This window comes from Nyctereutes procyonoides, unplaced genomic scaffold (assembly GCF_905146905.1).
Source record: "Nyctereutes procyonoides isolate TBG_1078 unplaced genomic scaffold, NYPRO_anot_genome, whole genome shotgun sequence".
Lineage (NCBI taxonomy): Eukaryota > Metazoa > Chordata > Mammalia > Carnivora > Canidae > Nyctereutes > Nyctereutes procyonoides.
Window position 1 is genome coordinate 20,697,326 of NW_026575049.1, and position 19,475 is coordinate 20,716,800.

The 19,475-nt window shown below is 55.5% G+C and overlaps 1 protein-coding gene across 4 annotated transcripts; it reads right to left on the reverse strand.

The window, feature by feature from the left end:
• Positions 1-1,402: 1,402 nt before the first annotated feature.
• Positions 1,403-18,832, reverse strand: TRMU (tRNA mitochondrial 2-thiouridylase). Of its 4 annotated transcripts, XM_055329055.1 has the most exons (11): positions 18,721-18,832; positions 16,813-16,978; positions 13,560-13,666; positions 10,576-10,698; positions 7,315-7,487; positions 5,783-5,836; positions 5,632-5,698; positions 4,195-4,295; positions 2,786-2,930; positions 2,327-2,409; positions 1,403-1,924 (listed from the first exon to the last, which is right to left on the reverse strand). In XM_055329055.1, the coding sequence occupies exons 1-11, from the start codon at positions 18,800-18,802 to the stop codon at positions 1,748-1,750; spliced, it is 1,278 nt and encodes a 425-aa protein (XP_055185030.1). In that variant the 5' UTR covers positions 18,803-18,832; the 3' UTR covers positions 1,403-1,747. The 4 variants fall into 4 exon arrangements, with proteins under 4 accessions (XP_055185030.1, XP_055185032.1, XP_055185031.1 ...); XM_055329057.1 differs by lacking the exon at positions 18,721-18,832 and having other exon boundaries at positions 7,315-7,428; positions 16,813-16,947; XM_055329056.1 differs by lacking the exon at positions 4,195-4,295 and having other exon boundaries at positions 1,761-1,924.
• Between the last annotated feature and the right edge of the window lie 643 nt (positions 18,833-19,475).

Here is a 19,475-nt window from a genome sequence, read left to right on the forward strand (position 1 = left end):
CCACCTGGTCTCCCCTTCCCTCCCACCCACCTGTCCCCAAGAGGGATTTTCTGCCCAAAACCTCCAAGCCTCCCTCCTGGTCACAGGGAAGCCCTCCCTCTACTGTAGCGCTCTGGGGCCTGTGACCTGCCTTTGGGGGGGGGGGGGCTTAGGTCACTGGCACCCAGACCCCAGGGCCAGCCCTGTCACCACCGGAGGCCCTGAAGGTGGGGCCCATGAGACAACCTTCCCAGGTGCTCCTCTAGCAACCCTGTTGCTAACTCTGGTCTAGAACATTCTACCCCCAGGTGACAGAGAACCACACTTCCAGCCCCCAGAGGCCCTGAAGCACTAAGAATGTGCTGGGTGTGAGGCTGTGAGAGATGGGAGCCCAAGCTGTCCCAGCACCCAGAGCAGGTGGCTGGGCCCTCGGGGCAAAGTATTAGAAAGCCTGGAGGGGGTGCCAACCACAGCCCGCCCCCACCTTCAGGGCAGGGAGCTGGAGGCAGTGGAGCGCAAGGACTGCCTCCCCTGGAAAGGCCAATTTCCTGCCTGACCCAGGTGACAACCCCTCCCACGGCCTGCCAGCACTGAGGACAAGGGAGAAGCAGAGCCCGGGACTTTGCATACTGCCCCCCCCCCCCCCCCCGCAGGCCAGGCTGCTGCCCAGCAGAGCCCTGTGACCACATACACCCAGGGATGGTCACGCCGGGACTCCATGGCGAGCAAAATACCCTGAAACAGACCAAAGGGCACCGCCCACGCAGCACAGCTGGCTCGAACTTCATTCTCCGAGCGGCTCCTGGCCTGACCTGCGCCCTCACCACAAAGTATACACAAGCACACACACCCAGGCTGTGGTCTGAGCATGTTCCCCAACGGTCATATGGGGAACCCCTAAATCTCCAGGGTGACGGTGTGAAGAGAGGCGGCCTCTGGGACGCACTGAGGTCGCGAGGGTGGAGCCCTGGCCAACGGCACTGTGTTCTTGGAAGAGGCCCCCTAAGACCCTTCGTCCTCCTGGCCGTCTGCGAACCACAGGGGGGGTGTGGCCCACCACGCCAGCACCCCGACCTCGTGCTTCCAGTCTGCACTGCCATGAGAGGCTGTGTGTAAGCTGCCCCACTGGAGGGGACAGAGGCACCCGCTCCGGCCACCAGCCCCCTCCTCACTGGGATGAAGCCCCTCAGTCCTCCTGTTTCCCATGTGACCGCAGCCAGGACACCGGGCACTGTGCAGGGAAGGGGTGGCCTCTGCGCAGCTGCCTGCAGGAGGCCCCGAGGCTGTGCCCCCTTGCGCACCTGCAGTGTCCCACCATCACTCGCCCACTGCCACAGGTGAGGCACTGCGGGAACGGGGGGCTATGTCCCTGCCCGTTGGCGCCTGAGGCCTCCGTCCCTCAGGAGATCCCCGTCAGACTCTGTCCCAGACAACGGTTTTATTGGATGCTGTCCCCGAGGCCGCCTCTGCAGGCCCCCTGTGTGCATGCAGGTTGGAAACCTTCCCTGAGGCATGAAAGAGCAACACTATAAATGGGGCACTTAGGGCCCAACCCTAGCCAGTAAGTCCTTCTGGCCAGAGCACCAACTTGGAGAAGACCGGGTTGGCCTCTCTAGGGCTCTCCCTGGCTCTGGAGGCTTTCTGGAACCTTGGCCAGCCCGGACAGAACTGGGGCGGCAAAGCCAGCCCAGCTTCCCCCAACTCCTCCAGTCCAGGTTCCACAACTCTGCGTCTGACCCCCGGGTGCTCAGCAGCAGCTCGGCCTCCGTCAGAGCGCGGGGCCCAGCCCTGGGCCGCTGCCCGGGCCATTGCTCGGGCTGTCGCTGGGGCCCTCGGTGGCCACTCTGGACTTGCTCTTGCCCTTCTGGAGTACGTAGGCAGACGGCCCCAAGCGCAGGATCTTCCCACTGCCCAGACACTCATCCCCTTTGTAAAAGACGGCAAACTAAAAAGGAAAGAGGCCCAGGTCACAGCAGCGGGGCCCAGCCAGGCCCACCAGCAGCCAGGATGCGGGTCCATAGCTGCTGGGCTGGAGGGGGGCAGGGGGCAGCGGAGGGCAGGCCAAGACGGGGCAGCCAGGCCCTCCCAGTAGCCAAGCAGGACCAGACATCACTGGTGCGGCTGGGAGAGGCAGGCTGGGCACAGAGCTGGCTCGGCTCCCACCCACTCCACCCCTCAGCCCCCCACCCCGTGAACCGGGTGCTCCAGTGGGGAGAAGGGCAGCCATCCCTCCCGGGCACGAAACCCGCTGGCCAGAGCCCTCTCAGCCACATGGGCACTGACGAGGGACAGCCCGAGCAGGTGCTGAAGCCCATCTTGTGTACGAGGCCGGGCTCGCCCCACTCACCTGTCCCAGGGCCAGGGCCCGCACAGCCTTCACAGCTGTCACCCACACCGTGCCGTCTTGATTGAGAGTCAGCACACAGGGCACTGGGTAGAAGGGGGGGGTCCTTGGAAGGGGCACTGGCCTTTCCATGCATGGCCAGTCCCAGGTCTCGCACGCCCAGCCCCCAGGGGTAGGGGGAGCACCAGGCAGCGGGGGCAAGAGCTTCTCCGGGGAGCTAGGGGCAGGGGCCATGGGGGGCTCAGCGCCACCTGCTGCCCGGCCTGCCACACCTGCACCTCTGGAGCTGACCAGGGAGGCCACTCTGGGCCTCAGAGCCGCCCGGTGCAGGCTCCTCGGGAAGGCAGGTGAAGAGGGGGTTCTGAATATGTTATGCAATCCAAGCCAGGGAGACATTCCGCCCCAAGTCCAATGATGCTCCTACACTGGGGCTCCTCTGAAGGGACCCTCCCGCTCAGTCACCTAGCGCCATCTGGTGGCGGAACCGGAAGTGGCACTCCATCATTTTGTCCCGGACCAGGGCGGCAGGCGGCTCCTCCGCGATCCAGTGCACGCGGTTGGTCCGCAGCAGGTCCCTGTAGAGAGCCGGGTGGTCTGTCCGGGGGGCCTGCGGAGCGGATCACGCGGGTCAGGACCCCGAAGCCCCCGGCAGAAGGGCCCCCACCTCGAGCCGGCCACCGTGCTTCGTCGGTAGCAACCCTAACAGCATGCTCACTGCTGACTGCAGTGTCTGCCACAGAAATGCGACGGCCCATCCCCCAGCGTTCTGGTCCCCACTCTGCACAGGAAGGAAAGTGTCTGTCACAGTCAGCACTCTGCCCGCGAGCTCCAGGCTCAAGTCTCCCCACCTGCCGGGCATGGGCCCACCATGCAGCTGGCCTGTCTCAGAAAGGTCACCGCAAGAAGCCCATCAAACACCGAGTGGCTGGGGAGGAAGGGACAGGGTCGGCTCCCAGGGGGCTGTGCTGAGGCCATCTGCCTCTGAGGCTCCTGTCCCCAGGCCCCAGCCAGGGATTACCCACATGCGGACAAACGTCAGTTGATGACATATTGGTCTCAGAGCTAAAGAGACCACTGAAATTTTACACTAAAATCACTTTAATTCATGCATGAGCACCACCCCTGTTATGCCTACAGCTCTTCTTGGAAGGACATGCCCCAGAATCAGCAGGCCGGGTCTGCTGGCCTCACTGCCTGTGTCTAAGACAAGGTCCTTCAGCTTTGTGACAGAGCACGGGATGGCACCCAGCTCTCTTAAGGCAGGGCCTCTCACCCTTGGTATGACGGGTCTGAGACCACATCACTCTGTCAGGGAGTAGGGGCTCTCCTCTCCTGTGGGATGTCAGCAGCACCCCTGGCCTCCACCCATCAGATACTGCAGGGACACCGCCAAGTGTCCCGGTGTACAGAGCAAACTCCCCGCCCCTTGGCAAAGCCCTGCTCTAGAGCCCAGGGATGGTGTCCTAGGTCACAGTGGTTCAGGGCCCCACGGGAGCACACAAACCAGTTTGGCCCTGGCTCGGCCACTTCCAACTGTTCAGCAATGACTTGCAGGAGCCAATGATGTGCAAGCTCCGTCCCAAGCACTACAGGGCCTCTTTTGTAAAGTCAGAAAAATAATCCGTATTCCCAGCAATTAACATCACGATTACTAGTGTGGCCAACATACAGTAAGACCCTGATAAGTACCTTCAACAAAATCCTTCTGGTACCTTGGGCCAATCCCAGGAGGACGCAGAGGAAAGGCAAGGATGGTCCATCAATCACTGCTGCTCTGTAGGACTTCACCAGCCCTGCCTGGTCTCACAAACACTGCTGGTTCTGCCAAAAACAGACCTCCGTCACCTGCCTAAAAGGCGAGCCCAACTCACCACAAACACGTCGCCCTTGGTGCCGTCCTTCTCCACCACATACCAGGGCTCGCGGAGACCACCTATCTTGGCTCTCTGGCCCAAAGTATACAGGAACCAACCTACGGGAATACAGTGTCTCAGTGGGTTGGCACCAGCTCCATCTCAAACACCACACCCCTCTTAACGGGGAGGAGAGGATGAGGGGCAGCAGTCGGGAGGTTCTGCCGACCACTGAGAGGTAGCCCGGAGGGGCTGTGTTCTCCTGCCGTGAGCATTAGTCCTGGCCAAGCCAATGAGCTCCTCCCATCCCTTGTTCAGGCCAGGTGAGGCTGTCCCCCGCAACCCGAAAGGAGCAATTCCAGCTGCCAGACCACCTAAACCAGGAGCAGCACAGTTCCTTTAGAACGTGGACTGGGCATTGCTCGAACCCATGAGCCCCTGCCTGCTGAGTGTCCACTACTGGCCCCTCCAACATATGAACCACACTGGGGCCGTGGCATCGGGCTGCCCCCGCTTCTCTGCACATCCCCATCCCCGCAACAAATATCACAAGACCAGATGGCTAAGTCCTGCCCTCCCTAATGGCATTAGTACAGACAGGAACAACCTGAGGGATCACAGTGCCCTGAGCCAGACTGCCGGAGGTGTTGGGAGCAGCCAGCAGGCCTGTCCCCAGCAAGGCTGTCACCTCCTCTGTCTCAGGAACACATGGCTTCTCCGCTTGGCTCCCCAGGAGCCCATGACATCTCGGCCCAGCTCCCTCAACAGGACAGAGGAGCCATCTGCCCGAACCAGGTGGGGGATTCCAAAGAACCACTTGTGGCCCTGTCCGTGTGTGAGTACCAGCCCCTGTCCCTCCAGCAGGCCAGACACAATCTGGGTCAAGCCCTACCTGGTCCCCAGTCCCTGAGGATGCCCCGAGGGCACAGACCCACCACCAGGATCCCCACACCTGCCCTCCCGCCAGGCTGTGAACGCCGGAGCCTGACTTGTCTATCGGAGCCTTCATACACCAACCCAGTGCAAACTCACAGTGCTCCCAAAATTGTCTGTGCATGAGCCAGCAGCACCCCAAGGGCAACAACCCTGCCTTATGGGGAAACTCTCTGATCCGTTTCTTTGTCCTAGAGCTGGAAATTCACACTCTGAATTCAATCAAATGAGCTTCTCTCATCAGGGTGGACTTTTCTGTTCTAATATTTTCTTTTTACACGGAAGATAATTCTATTTACAGGGACACAACACATCACTCAGAGAGCAGCGTCTTTCTGAAGTGGAAGGCATCCCTCTTTGTTAGCTGCAATGCTTCACAGAGACCACACATAACACTCGCAGCCAGCCGCCCCCACATTCCCTCATGTCCCTGTGCCCCGGTGCACGGGCGGGTTCAGAGCTGACACTTGCCCCACGACTCAGGGAGCTTATGACGAGAAACATCCTGAGGTTGTGTCTCACCTTTGTGTGTTCCCAGAACTTTATTGTCTTCAATGGAAATAAATTTACCAGGTCGAGGCTGTAGATACTAAAAGACAAGCATGTCCTTACTAAGGGATCCAGGTCCAGAGCAGAAACGTGGCTCCATTCTTTTGCATCAAAGAATACTTACCTGAAGAATGAAATTTTCAAAATTTCTTTTACCAACGAAACAGATGCCCATGCTCTGAAACAAAAGGAAAATCGACTGTGAGGTGAAGAAAGAAGCAAGAGGTTCCTGCATAAAAACTAGCACCCAGGCCTCCCCAGGCCTCGCCACCTGCCCTGAGCCTCCCGGGCTGCAGGCCTGGCTTTCCTCAGCCAGCACCCACAGACATCAGCCATGCCTACAAATGGACCTCAAGGGGTTTCAGAACATCTCAAACTCCCAGGGGCTACTTAAGGCCCCCAAGCCTGGACCTGGTGAGTGAGCTAGCAGGGTGACAGCATGGCCACCTCGGCTGGGTGTGGTCCTTGCACTGAGGACCGTCAGCCCAGCTGGCCCAGGAGAGTGCGCTGCAGCTGTGCAAGCCCTTCGGACCACTGTTCGTGAGCCACGGAGGAGACGGGAGCCAGTCGGGCCAGAAGCCAAAGCATCCATAGGAAGGTCCGAGGAAAGAGAGGGCTCCCTCCAGTGATCTCCTCTAGCCCAGAAGACGAGCAGGAACGTGTGCTCCTGTCACATGGCTCTCTCACCTGCTCTCTGCTTGTGTCTGAGACGTGGCTCCCTCACCTCCCACCACAGAGCCACACCCAGAAACTGAACAGGTAAACAGAGGAACAGAGATGACGGGTAAATGGATGCATGGAAGGAGATCTTCCTTGGGGACAATGACTTGCTGATGAAAAGCACGTGCTCATTCCCAGGAAGACAAAAACAAAGCAGCAGCCTCAGCTAATGGTGACCCAACCCGAGGTGGCCCGACCAGACCGAGCACACCAGGACCATCTCCTAGTACTAGACGTCTGCCACACTGGCTTCACTGTCGTTCCAATGCCCAGGCTCTCCTTGCCTCTGGGCCTTTGCACACGCTCTTCCCACTATCAGAACTATCTCCCCACGATCCTCTCGGTGACACTAAATCTTATCATCCCGAGGTCTCAGGTTGAATTAAATGTTAATTCCTCGGAGCCTGTCTTAGGGTCTAGGCTGATCTAGTTAGAGTTCACTGGCGTCTCCTACACATGTTCTAATTTCCCCATGACATGTTTCATGTCTGTCTCCCTTTCCTGTGAGCTCCATTAAGGCAGGACCGAGGGAACCATGTGCTCCTCACCCTATCCTCAGGGGCCAGCACAGCCCCCAGTACAGGAAGGCCCTGGAAGAGGAGAGGCTGGATGAGTGCGTGAAAATGGCAGATCTGCGTGCGAGTAGTGACAGAGCCCGAGATCAGGGCGTCCTGGGGCCCGGTCCCCAATGCCCTGCCTTCCCCTGGCAGGCTGGGCCAAGAGCACTCCAATGAGCCAGCCAGACTGCTGTGAAAGCTGCCCACCCAGAGTGGGGCCAGGGAGACGGAAGGGAGAAGTTGAGTGCACCTCCTACGGCGCATGTGCCCCGGGGTGTGACCTGATGTTGTATCCTGGGGAGGAAGCACCCAGCCAGGGCACCCTGCGTCTCCACAGACTGTGGCCACGCGCGGCAAGTGTACCTCACTTTGGTCCTACCTCCTTCTTTTGAAGCACGTGATGGAGTCTATTCTCAGCAGCTATTTTCTTGACAAAATCTTTCGTTAGCCCCCCCAGAGGGAAGAGGGTTCTCCGCAGAGCATCTTGGGAAACCTGGCTGAGAAAGAAGGTCTGGTCTTTAAAGCTGTCAGCTGCTTGAAGAAGTTTTACCGCTGCCAAGAGTAAAGAACAGAAGACGTTGCGGGAATAAACATAACGGCACTTGGCTCTGAATCACGTCTTTCCATTAGATTACCCCCGGTCTGTCAGAAGCAGAAATCAATACTTAAAAGCAGACCGCCAGGAAAACAAACAACACCCATGCTTGAGGGGAGAAAAGGTCCCACCCCGAATTGATCGGCCATTAAGAATAATTTTACGTGATTGGGAAATTTATTCTAGTTCTCACCCGGGTTACGGTATCTCACTGATCAAACAGTGCACAGCCCTGCGCGTAGAGGTGATGTGACACAGGCCTGAGACACACACAGCCAGGCGGGAGAAAGCAGGACGAGAGGACCCCCAGAGAACCCCAGGAAGGGGACGGAGGGGGGTCAGCGTGCTGCTCCCCACGCCCCCCCACCGCCCCAGGCCCAGCTCCAGTCTCAGCGCCTCTGAGCCGTTTCCTTTCCCAAGCAAGCGGGTTCTGTTCAGAGGCACGTGGACATCCGCCAGAAGCTCCTCCACGACCTCTGGACCCCCTGCACCATACAGAACTGCCTCTGGCTAAGGCCACAGCGCAGAGGTGTCCCTGACCTTGAGCCCGTGACACCATCAGAGGAGGCCCGGCACCACCGCTGGGCCACATAGGACCTGCCTGGCCTGTGCGAGGACTGCCACGATGCAAGCACCAGGCTGCTCACGCTCGCTCACACACTCACGCTACACGAAAGGAAAAGCAGGGAAAGCTACACGAATTCTCAGGACCAGATGCAATGCTGGGAGAGGCCGCTGCACATCACCCTTGGGGCACTACACATGTGCCTGTCGGCCTGGCACGGTCACGGGGAGAACACAGGCTCTGTGGAGGGCACATTCTCCACCTGGGACCTCAAATGTGATTCTCACTTTAGCCATGGGCGGTTCGATTATCCCCATTTTACAGACGAGGACACTAAGGTTGAGATCAGTGAGGAGGCTCAACAGAACGGTGCACCTGCGGCCTAAGTCCTGGTCCAAAACATGCTATGTGCAGAGCAACACGAGCAGTCAAAATATGACAACCAGCCAGCCAGTCACCGGCAGGCAGACTCGTCTACCCAGGGCTGCTTTTTGTTTCAGAAGGAAGCCTGGTCAGGCTGCACGGAGGCCTCGGGACACCCGGAGCCGCTGGGTTCTCCTCACGGTTCCCAGTCATTTAAAACAGCCTCCAAATCTATTTTTTTAAAAGGAGGCCAGCAATCCTAAACACAGAAAGAAACACAGGAGGATGTGCCAGTGCCAAGGACTCCATTCACGCACCCTTGCAATCCATCTGCGGTCAGGCCAGTGCTGTGCCCACTTTGCGCAGTGAGGCCTCATCCTCGCCAGGCCTGGGCCCAGGAGCGTTGGCTCTGGGGGCCAACCAACCCAGGCCGGGCTCTCTGCTGCCCCGTGTGCTCAGCCCCCGTGTGCACTCTGCCCCAGGACCCGGACCCAGGCGCAGACCAAGAGACTCCAGTCCAGGTCTCCAGGGCAACTAAGAATTAAATAAAAAGCTCCAATGTGCCTAGAAAACACGCTGAGGACAAAGACACGCTTGTGTTATTACAACAACGCCACATTAAAATTACTCAACAAAACACACGTCAAAGCAATCAGAGAAGTTTCAGAGCGCCCAAGGCCTCACATAAAGGTCCAGACAGGTCTGGAAGGCAAACCATTTTCTAGGAGATAAGCAAAAATGTCTATTCAATATGGAAATAATTCCTTTGGCTACTCAGGACCCTTAAGTCCATGTTTACTTGGTGAATTGTGCTGTGGAGTTCCCAAGCAGCAGGCCTTTGCGTTCTTCCCGACAGAGACGCTTCTGGGGAGAGTGGTGCCTGGGGGTGTGAAAGGTGACCTCTGGAGTAACGGAGAGGGGGCGCAGAGGAAACCTGTCCTCTCTCTTGTCTAGATTGGAGGCCCTGGCAGCAGGCACAGTGGCTACAGGTAGCAGAGGGAGACCCTCCCAACAAGGGAGGGAGTGCTATCCCTGTCTGCGTTCAAGTCGGGAAGGTCATATGCACACCCTCTGCTGTGAATGGGGGAGGGATTAGGACAAAACCAGGGCAGCCAAGCACCCGCCAGCCCCCTCAGGGCTCACACAACACAGCAGACTACCACATGATCGCTGCGGCCTTCCTACCAGCTCGGTGCCACGCAGGACAGAATGGGCCCGGGGCCGGGCACACAGAAAGAGCACAACTGTAGAGCTGGATGGACCTATGGACCTAGGCAGAGATCCAGCTCTGCTGCCCAAGGCCCCCCGGTCAATGGCTCCCTGCCTCGGTCCCCTCACCTGCCAGCTAGACAAGCAAACCCAGCTCTGCTCTCAGAGGGGCCAAGTGTCTGGGCTTTGGGGAAAGAGGGCAGGTGCTGCAAGGCAGGCAGGCAGTAGGCCACACTGAAAATGCCAGCCCTTCAGCAATCCCACAACGAAGGAATCTTCTTGCTCAAGCGTGGCTCTGAGCCCCTGTTCTGTCTCTCCCTTTGCAATGACATGAATTCCTCTTTTCTACACATGAGTGTACACCAAGACCAGCCAACAGCATCCCTGATGACAGCTGGGCATTCTTCTAAAAAGGTGAAACCTGGCTCCCTCCAATGATAATAAACCCGATTTGTGTACACAATCTCTGCAAACACATCTTCCACCAGGCCTGAATGTCAGGCAGGCCCCAGCACCTGGGTCACACTGAGATACGCGCACTTAGTATTGAGCCCTCGAAAACCTGATGGTAAGTGACAGGACCTCTGAGTCCTCCAACAATCAACACGTACTTCCTCAAATATCATGGGAATCTTCGAGCCACCAACAGGGTGAAAAGGCCTGGGTAATAAACCACAGATGCAGGTTCCAGCCAGGCCTCAGCCAGGCGTCCAACCAGCACTTCCCCTGGTGCCCGGCCCCAGGCTCCACGGGGAGATGGCCCTCCTGGTAACTGTGCTTTTCGAAACCAGCAAGCTGGTCTGGAACACATCAAGACCCAGCAGGTGTGCTGGGATGATGACCCACTGCCACACTTCAAAGTTAAGTTCCTCTGTGCACTAAGGTCTGACCCGGGCACGTTCACTTACCATTTCTAACTTCAAATCGATTTCTGAAAAGCCCTTCTGGCCTCCTAATGTGCTTCTGCTGAAAGACTTCCTCATCTTCCAGTGAGGTTCTGGCATAGTGACCTGTGGCGACAGCATCTGCTCCTGGGAAGTTTTTAAAAACGCAAGATCAAACTTGAGACTCGCATTTGCTGGCCGTGGCCACCTCGGGCTCGGGTGTCTCAGGAACGTGCAGACCCCAAGCTTTGAGCTGGATGGTCTCCACCGATGGTCCACCTCCCACTCAAACAGGGGAGCCAGAGCGCAGAGACCACCCTGCCCCGGACATTCTGGTCTACAAGTGGCCTTGAACTCTCCACTTACATGGATACAACCTTGCTACAAGGTTTCACTCCAACTATACCAACCTTTCAAAAGTTAGTATCTATCCGCTCCTTGACTCTAGCTTAGAAACACAGATAATGCACACAAAGACTTGGAAAATGAAAACACCAAAACGTTCAACTCCAGGAGAATATGAAGTTAAAATGCCATTGCCATTAAGAACAGCATCACTTATGAGGATAAATTTTTCATGACATTGTTAAGTAGGGAAAAAGTACATAATACTATGATCCCATTTTATTTAACGTACAGAAAAAGGTTAAGAATAGGGAAAAGCCCATTCCTTTGATTCTGGGAATTGAAATGATAGACGCGTCTCCCTATTTTCACTCTGTGGTAGTTTTAATTTTCACCGCAGTGAAGAACCATACAGCATATTCCATTTCTTCTCGCCACATTAAACAAAAAAGCGAAATAACCTACCAAGGCACATATCAGTTCATAATCTTTTTTGTGAACATTCCAGATATTCAGTATCACAAAAGACTTTTTTAGGGAGGGGCAGCAAACTGAGTCCCTGCCTCTCCGACTAGACCAGCTCAGAGTAAGACAAAAGAAGCAATGAGAATTAACCGTTGAGGGCGCCTGGCCAGCTCAGTCAGAGGAGGGTGCAGGTCCTGATCTCAGGGGTCATGAGTTCGAGCCCCATGCTGGACACAGAGGCTTACTTAAAAAAATAAGTAAATAAACATTTTACTTATTAAAAAAAGGGGGGGGCAGCCCCGGTGGCGCAGTGGTTTAGCGTCGCCTGCAGCCCAGGGCGTGATCCTGGAGACCCTGGATCAAGTCCGTCAGGCTCTCTGCATGGAGCCTGCTTATCCCTCTGCCTGTGACACTCTCTCTCTCTCTCTCTCTCTCTCTCTCTACGAATAAATAAATAAAATCTTTAAAAAATAAAAAAAATAAATAAAAAGCTTAAAAAAAAGGAAGTTCTAGTAATACTGGTCTGACGTGGAAGCCATCAGCTACAGCTAGAACAAGCAGAAACCACCTCTGCACAGGACTGGGCTCTCCAGTTTGCCATCCTGCATTCCCTGCCCTGAGGCAAATTCTTAGTGATAGAGTTAAAAAAAAGAAAAATTAACTGTTGTATATGGACTACCTGAGAAAGCACATTTGGGACCTCACTGAATCTACTTCCTTCAAGAACAACTACTTACATGAACCTGTCACCCCCTTCCCGAAAAAACGAGATAACACAAGCTCCCTGACATGGCCCACCAGGGCAGACACCTGTGTTTCCTGACACCCCCAACCATCAGGGGACACCAGACTGTAGGCAGCTGAAGCCCCAGACCCGCTCCTCATCTCAGATAAGGATGGATTATTGAACCTAGTCAGCAAACTCAGAATCACCTCTAACTCATGTTCAGTTCTGCTATTAAGTCATTCAAATGCATCCAGACTTCTGGAGCCTTTGTTGTGCAGGTTTCACTGTGGCCTGTGAAGCAGGGTCTTGTCACCTCTTTAGCTGCAGGACCCTGTGTGTTGGGTCTGCAAGCCTGCTGTGGGCCTGCCTAGGCCACGGTGGCTGACAGGACACTACTGCACCACTGGCAATGGACAGTCACATTAATACCTCTGGGCACGTGGCCAGACACGGCAGGGTGAGCCGCACGGGACAGAAGCCAACAGAAAGGCCAGAATCCAGAATCTTGGAGACGGCAGGGTACAGAAGTCAGCTTGCAGGCTTTATGGCAGCGCAGCAGTAGACACCACAGGCAGCCCAAGCGAGCAAGGTGGCCACACAAAGGAACAAGGATGCCCCTATGGGCAGATGGAGAAGAGGAAGGAGAACCATCAGAACAAAGTCTGCAGGCCAGTTGTCTGCGGGTAGCAGGGCCTCAATAGGCTTTCCGAATAGACCACTAAGGGATGCCTGGGTGGTTTAGGTCATGACCCCGGGGTCCTGGGATCCAGCCCCTCATCGGGCTTCCTGCTCAGTGGGGAGTCTACATCTCCCTCCCTCTCCCTCTGCCCCCCAAACTCATGCTCTCTCTCTCACTCTGCTCTGTCAAATAAATATAATCTTAAAAAACAAAGCAAAACACTAAAATGTGGCTTCAAATCCAGGGAAAGAGAGGCCCAGAATCCAGAATAAGACACAGACACAGACTTCTTCTCAGGACAGAGCAGAAAGCCACCCTGGGATACAAGATAAGAAGTCTCAGGAGGACTAGCCAAAAGGAGGACTACTAGCAAGAAACAAACGCCGACTTTCCTGAGCTCTAAATAGGGCTCGTGAAATCTCCGCTAAGTATAACCATGCCGGAAATGGAGCTGCTCGAGCAAAGCTGGACCTGCAGGCAAGGTCCGGTGGCCCCAATCTTCGGCTCTCTGCCCGTGACCCCTGCGTTTCCTCAGGACGTTTGGTGCTCTGAACCTACAACACGGTCCCCACACCTGTGAGGTCCACGATGAAGACACACTCCCTCCTCCCTGTGACCCTGTCATTTGCATATTGCCAGAAAGTTCTTTCTTACTCAAAGAAATACAGATTATGGTTTTCACTACTTCCTTTCCTTCTGAAGATCAAACTATTTACCAGAACTTGGCTCCTGGCTATCTCTGAAAACCTTATGATTTTAAAAAGATTAAATGGAAATAGCAGAACAACTTACCAAGATTATCCACGGCATAATGGAAAAAACAACTGAATTTGATGTGCTTGTTGCAGACTATGTCAGGATTGGGAGTCCTTCCTTTTTCATATTCACTTAAAAAATCACTGGAATAGAAAAAAAGATTTTCATTTCTAAGTGTGAAACACTCCTCAAAAAAAATAAATCTGTAGGGGCACCTGGGCGGCTCAGTCAGTTGAATGCCCAGCTCTTGATTCTAGCTCAGGTCATGATCTGAGAGTCGTAGGATGGAGCCCCACATCAGGCTCAGCAGTGGAACACAGTCTGGCTGGGATGCTCTCTCTCCCTCTGCCCCTTCCCCTACCCCATGTGAGCTCACGCTTTTTTTAAAAAAAATGTTTTATTTATTTATTTGTTCATGAGAGACACACACAGAGAGAGAGACAGAGAGAAAGGGGGAGAGAGAGAGGCAGAGACACAGGCAGAGGGAGAAGTAGGCTCCATGCAGGGAGCCCGATGCAGGACTCGATCCTGGGACTCCAGAATCACGCCCTGGGCCAAAGGCAGGCACTAAAACGCTGAGCCACCCGGGGATCCCCATCAAACAAATGAAATCTTTAAAACTATATTGGTTAAATTACTTAGTTTCTACTTGTCTTACCAAAGCTATAATTTTCTGTAAAATAGGAGAGCTTCAAGAGACAGCCACTGTCAGTGTTTTCATCAAGCATTTGTGTAAAGCCAGCCACTTTCCACCAAAATCTATAATAATGTACAGACCTGGATATAAAGCTCACCTGCCACGCAGACTCAGCAACCATTCCGTCTCCCCAGAGGCTCACAGGATGTGTAGGGAGGGGATGGGACTGACTCACTCAACTCCAGCCTCCCCTGACTTCATCAATAGAGGAAGGCGTGGGTGAAGAGCATGCTGGAGTGAGAGCAGGAATATAATGACCCAGAGCTGCAATTTGGGGCTGTATTAGCCATTCCACATTCCTGGCCTAGGGACCCAGGGCAGTGGGCAAATAAATGCCAGCAAATACTTCTCCAATGTGACTGACATACCTCTGAGGACCAGCTTCCAGGACACCAAGCATCCTAGTGTACTGGACCCCTGCTCTAACAGGCTGAACGACTAGACATGGGAGGAGGATGGCTCGGCAGCAAGTTCATAGTCTCAGACTCCACTTTAGGAGGATTATGGTGTCTGTTCCAGGAGTTTAAAGTGAGTATTAACGGGTGAGGGGTGCCCAGCTGGCTCAGTTGGAGGAGCATGCAACTCTCAATCTTAGGGTCAGGGGTTTAAGCTTCGCATTGGGTGTACAGATCACTTATATTTTTTAAAAAGATTTTATTTATTTATGAGAGAGAGAGAGAAAAAGAGAGAGGCAGAGACACAGGCAGAGGGAGAAGCAGGCTCCATACAGGGAGCCTGATGTGGGACTCGCTCCCGGGCGCCCAGGATCATGCCCTGGACCGAAGGCAGGTGCTAAACCACTGAGCCACCCAGGGATCCCAAAATAAAATCTTTTAAAAAGCAAAAGTTAAAGGATGTATTTTGAGTATCTGTGATCATTTTTCATTGAACCTAAAGCTTTTTGCTCTACAATGGTTACAAACAACAATGCTGATGCTGACCGAGAGGGTGAATGTACACGGAGTCATAGGCCACATGTGCAGCTTCAACTCCAGCAGGCAATGCCAAACTGTGTTCTCTCAATCCTCTCAGAAAGGGAGAAAACTTGTATGGCTCCTTATTTCAATTGTTTAACTGTCAGAAAGTTGTCAAGAGGTTCATGAGAATCCAGGCTTTACTCTCGCTGTGTGTTCACAGCCACCAGAACATTTTCTAAGAAGTGCTGAATGAACGTGAAAGAGGCTGAACGTTTCCTCTGGCTGATGAAAATCATGTTAACCATTTCCCAAACTGCTTCACGGAAGACAGGTCAGTGGCATCAGTAAAAACCACGGATCACAGCCTGCTCGGCGAGGGGACAAACCCTGCCTGCACCCCACCAGAGAGACAGCAAGAGGAAAGAACATCTGCACTCTGAGCCCTGAAGGCCAAATGGGCCTTGAACAGAGGAATTCAGAAATCTCTGAGCTAGAGAGTGCTATCAGAGCAGGGAGCGTTCGGAACGATGAGATCATGGAGCACAATCGCAACTCCCCCCACGGGCGACCGGGATGAAACTAGGGCAGAGGGCAGACTGGTCAAAGCCCACCCGGGCTCAGTTAAATGTGAGTCAACCTCCAAAAGATCACATTCACTCGCATACTTGCCAAACCTTACGAGGTGAGGTTTAAACCTCCTTGCCAAACCTCAAGGGTGAGGTTTAAATTCACCTGGATTTCTTGCTATCACCTTAAGCCTTGCAGTACTCAAAGGAACCCCCAAAAGCAGCTTTCCCCGCCCACCCAGATTTGATGGTGAAGCTCTCCCTGACTATCTCTCTCCTGCCTCCTACACTCACTCTCGTCAGTCACCAGGCCCCACAGCACGGCTTCCGAGTGAGACCCGAGAGCCTCCATCAGAATGAACGGAAACCCTCTCTACTTCACTGTTATTCTCAAGAGCAGATCAAACCTCACCTCTTCCATGAAGCCTTCCGTCAGGAAGTCTGCTCCATGTGACACATTTCTCCCTCCTCCGAACCTGCAGCATTTTCATGAAGTCACTGGTACTTCCCACACGCCGCTCCCCAGTTACCTCTTTTGAAGGAAACGTGCTCCTCCCCGCCAGGCTGCAAACCCCTACAGAATGGAGCCATAGCTTATCCATCTTTATGTCCCCAAATGCACTGTGCCCAGTACAGAGCAAGCACTTAGAGGTCACCGTTAGTATTATGTCAGATTTTTAAAGTCTTTGTGTTTCGTGTTTTCCTGAGGCGTGCGGGGAGTGGATCACCTCATTCTTTTCCCCAGAAGCCCCTACCTGCTGACCTGCACAGGCATTACTGCTGTGTGGTCAGGGAAGACCTAGCCTTAGCTCTCCCACCCTAAGTTAGCAGCAGAAACAATGCAAGGCTGCTCATAAGCGTTAAGAGACTTCAGACTTCAGCAGAAACAACGCAAGGCTGCTCATAAACCATTAAAGAGACTTCAAGATTTATTTATTGGCACAATAAATAAAGAGGCCGGGTATTCTGGGTCCTCCCATACGCGGTCTCTGGCACCACGGCCAACAGCCTGGGCTGCACGTCACTTGCCTGGCCGCCATGGCAGTTCCTCCCTTGGAAAGGCGGCACAGGCCACCAGGAAGCCTTCTGTGCCTCTGAACGGGACCCACCTGAACACGTCATTCCAGTACTCCTTCACATAGGACACCTGATGGAACGGGATGTCTAGAATCTGGCAGACCCTGTAGGCATCTTCACAGTCTCTGTCTGCAGTGCAAACTCCGTGTTCATCCAGCGAGTCCCAGTTCTTCATGAATACCCCTGTCACTTGGTAGCCTGGGGGAGACAGCAGGCACCAATCAGAGTCCATAATCAGCCCAGGATGAAAAGGCAGGAGTTCCTGAGCTCCCAGGAGCTCCCGGACACGCCCCACTCGGCACCACCATCCGCGGGTTCTCCCGGCAGTGCCTGCATTGCTATGTGGCCTTTGGAGTGACTCCCATCTCCGTGCCAGCCACCGGACTCAGGGGCCGGCCGATGGGCCCAGAGGCTCCCTCCCTAAGCTCCCACAGCGCTCTGTAAACACCTCTGTCATCATGGTGCGCTGCCGGATGGATGGCAACTGTTTGCCCGCGTCCCCCAGGTGAGCTAGAAGGCGTGTTTTCATCTTTGTGTCCCTGCCCCGTGTCTGCACAACGCCTAGCACACAGGAGAGGCTCCGCAAAGGAGTGCTGACAGAAGACCAGGAAGTCAACACTTTTCAAAGCAAACAAGAACCACCATTCAGTTATGGGAAAAGTAAACGAATTTCAAAAGTTGTTGCCAGTCATCATCTATAACATAGACTCTTAAGTCATCACACAAGAAGACAATTAAAATCTGGACTATTTTATTACAAAAGCAATACTATGTATCTCTTGACCTATTTTTTTCCTCTTTTTTTTAAAAAAAGTTTGCTTATTTGAGAGAGAGCGAGTACACGCACAAGCGAGGGGAGAGAGAGAAGCGGACTCCCCCTGCTGAGCAGGGAGCCCGATGTGGGGCTCAGTCCCAGGACCCCGGGAACATGGCCTATGCTGAAGCCAGATCCTTGATAGACTGAGCCATGCAGGCACCTTTTCCCTCTTCTAACAGAGTAGCCAACCAAATACCAGCAGGACCAGCTCTTAACTTTGCATCATCTTAGAGGACTACTCAGGTGCCTACCCTACAGGAGAAGTGTTTTTTTTTTTTTTTTAAGATTTTATTTATTTATTCACGAGAACACAGAGAGAGAGGCAGAGACATAGGCAGAGGGAGAAGCAGGCTCCATGCACCCGGAGCCCGACGCCGGACTTGATCCCGGGTCTCCAGGATCGCGCCCTGGGCCAAAGGCAGGCGCCAAACCGCTGCGCCGCCCAGGGATCCCCAGGAGAAATGTTTTTTAATGTTTCTTCGTGTGTAGCCTCGATGTAACAAAAGCCAAGATATTTGACTAAGAGGTGTTAAGTCAGGACTCCAAAGCCCAGAGATTCAGAGTTAAACCCTCTGTCCCCGTGCCCTGCACAGAACGGGAGCTAAACCAGTGCTTGTAGGAGAGAGAACCCCACATGTGGCTTTAAAAATCCACTCTTCTGGGCAGCCCCGATGGCGCAGCGGTTGGGCGCCGCCCTCAGCCCAGGGCATGATCCTGGAGACCCGGGATCGAGTCCCGCGTCGGGCTCCCTGCGTGCAGCCTGCTTCTCCCTCCGCCTGCGTCCCTGCCTCTCTCTCTCTCTCTCTCTCTCTCTGTAAAATCCGGGATCCCTGGGTGGCTCAGTGGTTTAGCGCCTGCCTTCAGCCCTGTGTGCAGGGCGCCGGGGCTCGGGGCGAACGGAGCGCGGCCCCGACCCCAGGCGCGCGGGCTCGGGGGGAAGGCAGCGCGCGGACATTCCGGGCGCGTCTCGCCGCGGGGCCCGGCAGGACCAGGACGGCCCCGGGGTCCGCGCGGACGGCGCCGTCACTCAGGCCGCAGGTCGTCGCAGCCCCAAGGCCGGGGCGCCCCCTGCACTGCCCGGGGAGCCGGGCGCGGCCGCAGGCCCCGAGGAGGGGCGGCTCACCTCTCCGCCTCAGCAGCAGCGCGGCCACGGCGCTGTCCACCCCGCCGGACAGGGCGCACACGACGTGCCGCGCCGCCTGCATCCGCTCGCCGCTAACCTCCCGCAACCTCAGCCGCCGCTTCCGCCCTGCGCCGGAAGTCCCGCCCCCGCCGCCGCCGCCGCGGCGACGACGACGCAGACGCTGCCCGGCCGGAAACGTGCGTTCGCGCACGGCCCTCCCCTCCGCCCGGGCTTCCGCTCCCGAGGCCCCGCCCACGCGTCCTGCGCGCGCACCCCTGCTCCGGCTCGCTGCTGCGGCTGCGCGCGCCGGCCGGGGGCGGGGCCGGCATCCGCTTCCAGGGCTCCCTGCAGACGCGCTGGCCGCGGGCGAGGGCGCGGAGGTCGTCTGGGGGTGTGGCGGGGAGCTGGGTTCTAGGAAGGGGGACCTTTAGGCGGGACAGCGAAGTGACCGCATCTAAGTTTAGGAAGGTTTTTGATGGCTGCCCTGTGCAGAGGACGAGCCGGGAGCCTGGTGTGCAGCCCTTGGGGGAGGGGTGCATTTGCAGGTAGACTGTGCAGCCCTTGCCTCGTCCTGCGGAATATTCCCGGGGGGAAGTGGCCTTCCAGGTCAGCTCCAGCGGGTCAGGTGCCTTGGGCCGTCATCCACCTGCAGATGCATCTGAATGAGCACGCATTTGGGGAGGGGGAGACAGCAGAACCCGGACACGTTCACTGGGGAGGAGAGGGGATTGTAGGAGGCCCAGATGGGAAACCTG

What these genes read in the sequence shown, in the direction of transcription:
- TRMU (XM_055329054.1), bottom strand. Translation starts at nt 18,802, where the DNA reads ATGCAGGCGGCGCGGCACGTCGTGTGCGCCCTGTCCGGCGGGGTGGAC. An exon ending in TTATGCCGTGGATAATCTTG is followed by an intron (nt 10,699 to 13,559) that starts GTAAGTTGTTCT and finishes AAAACTTCCCAG; the next exon opens with GAGCAGATGCTGTCGCCACA. An exon ending in AGTTCTGGGAACACACAAAG is followed by an intron (nt 2,931 to 5,631) that starts GTGAGACACAAC and finishes TCCGCTCCGCAG; the next exon opens with GCCCCCCGGACAGACCACCC.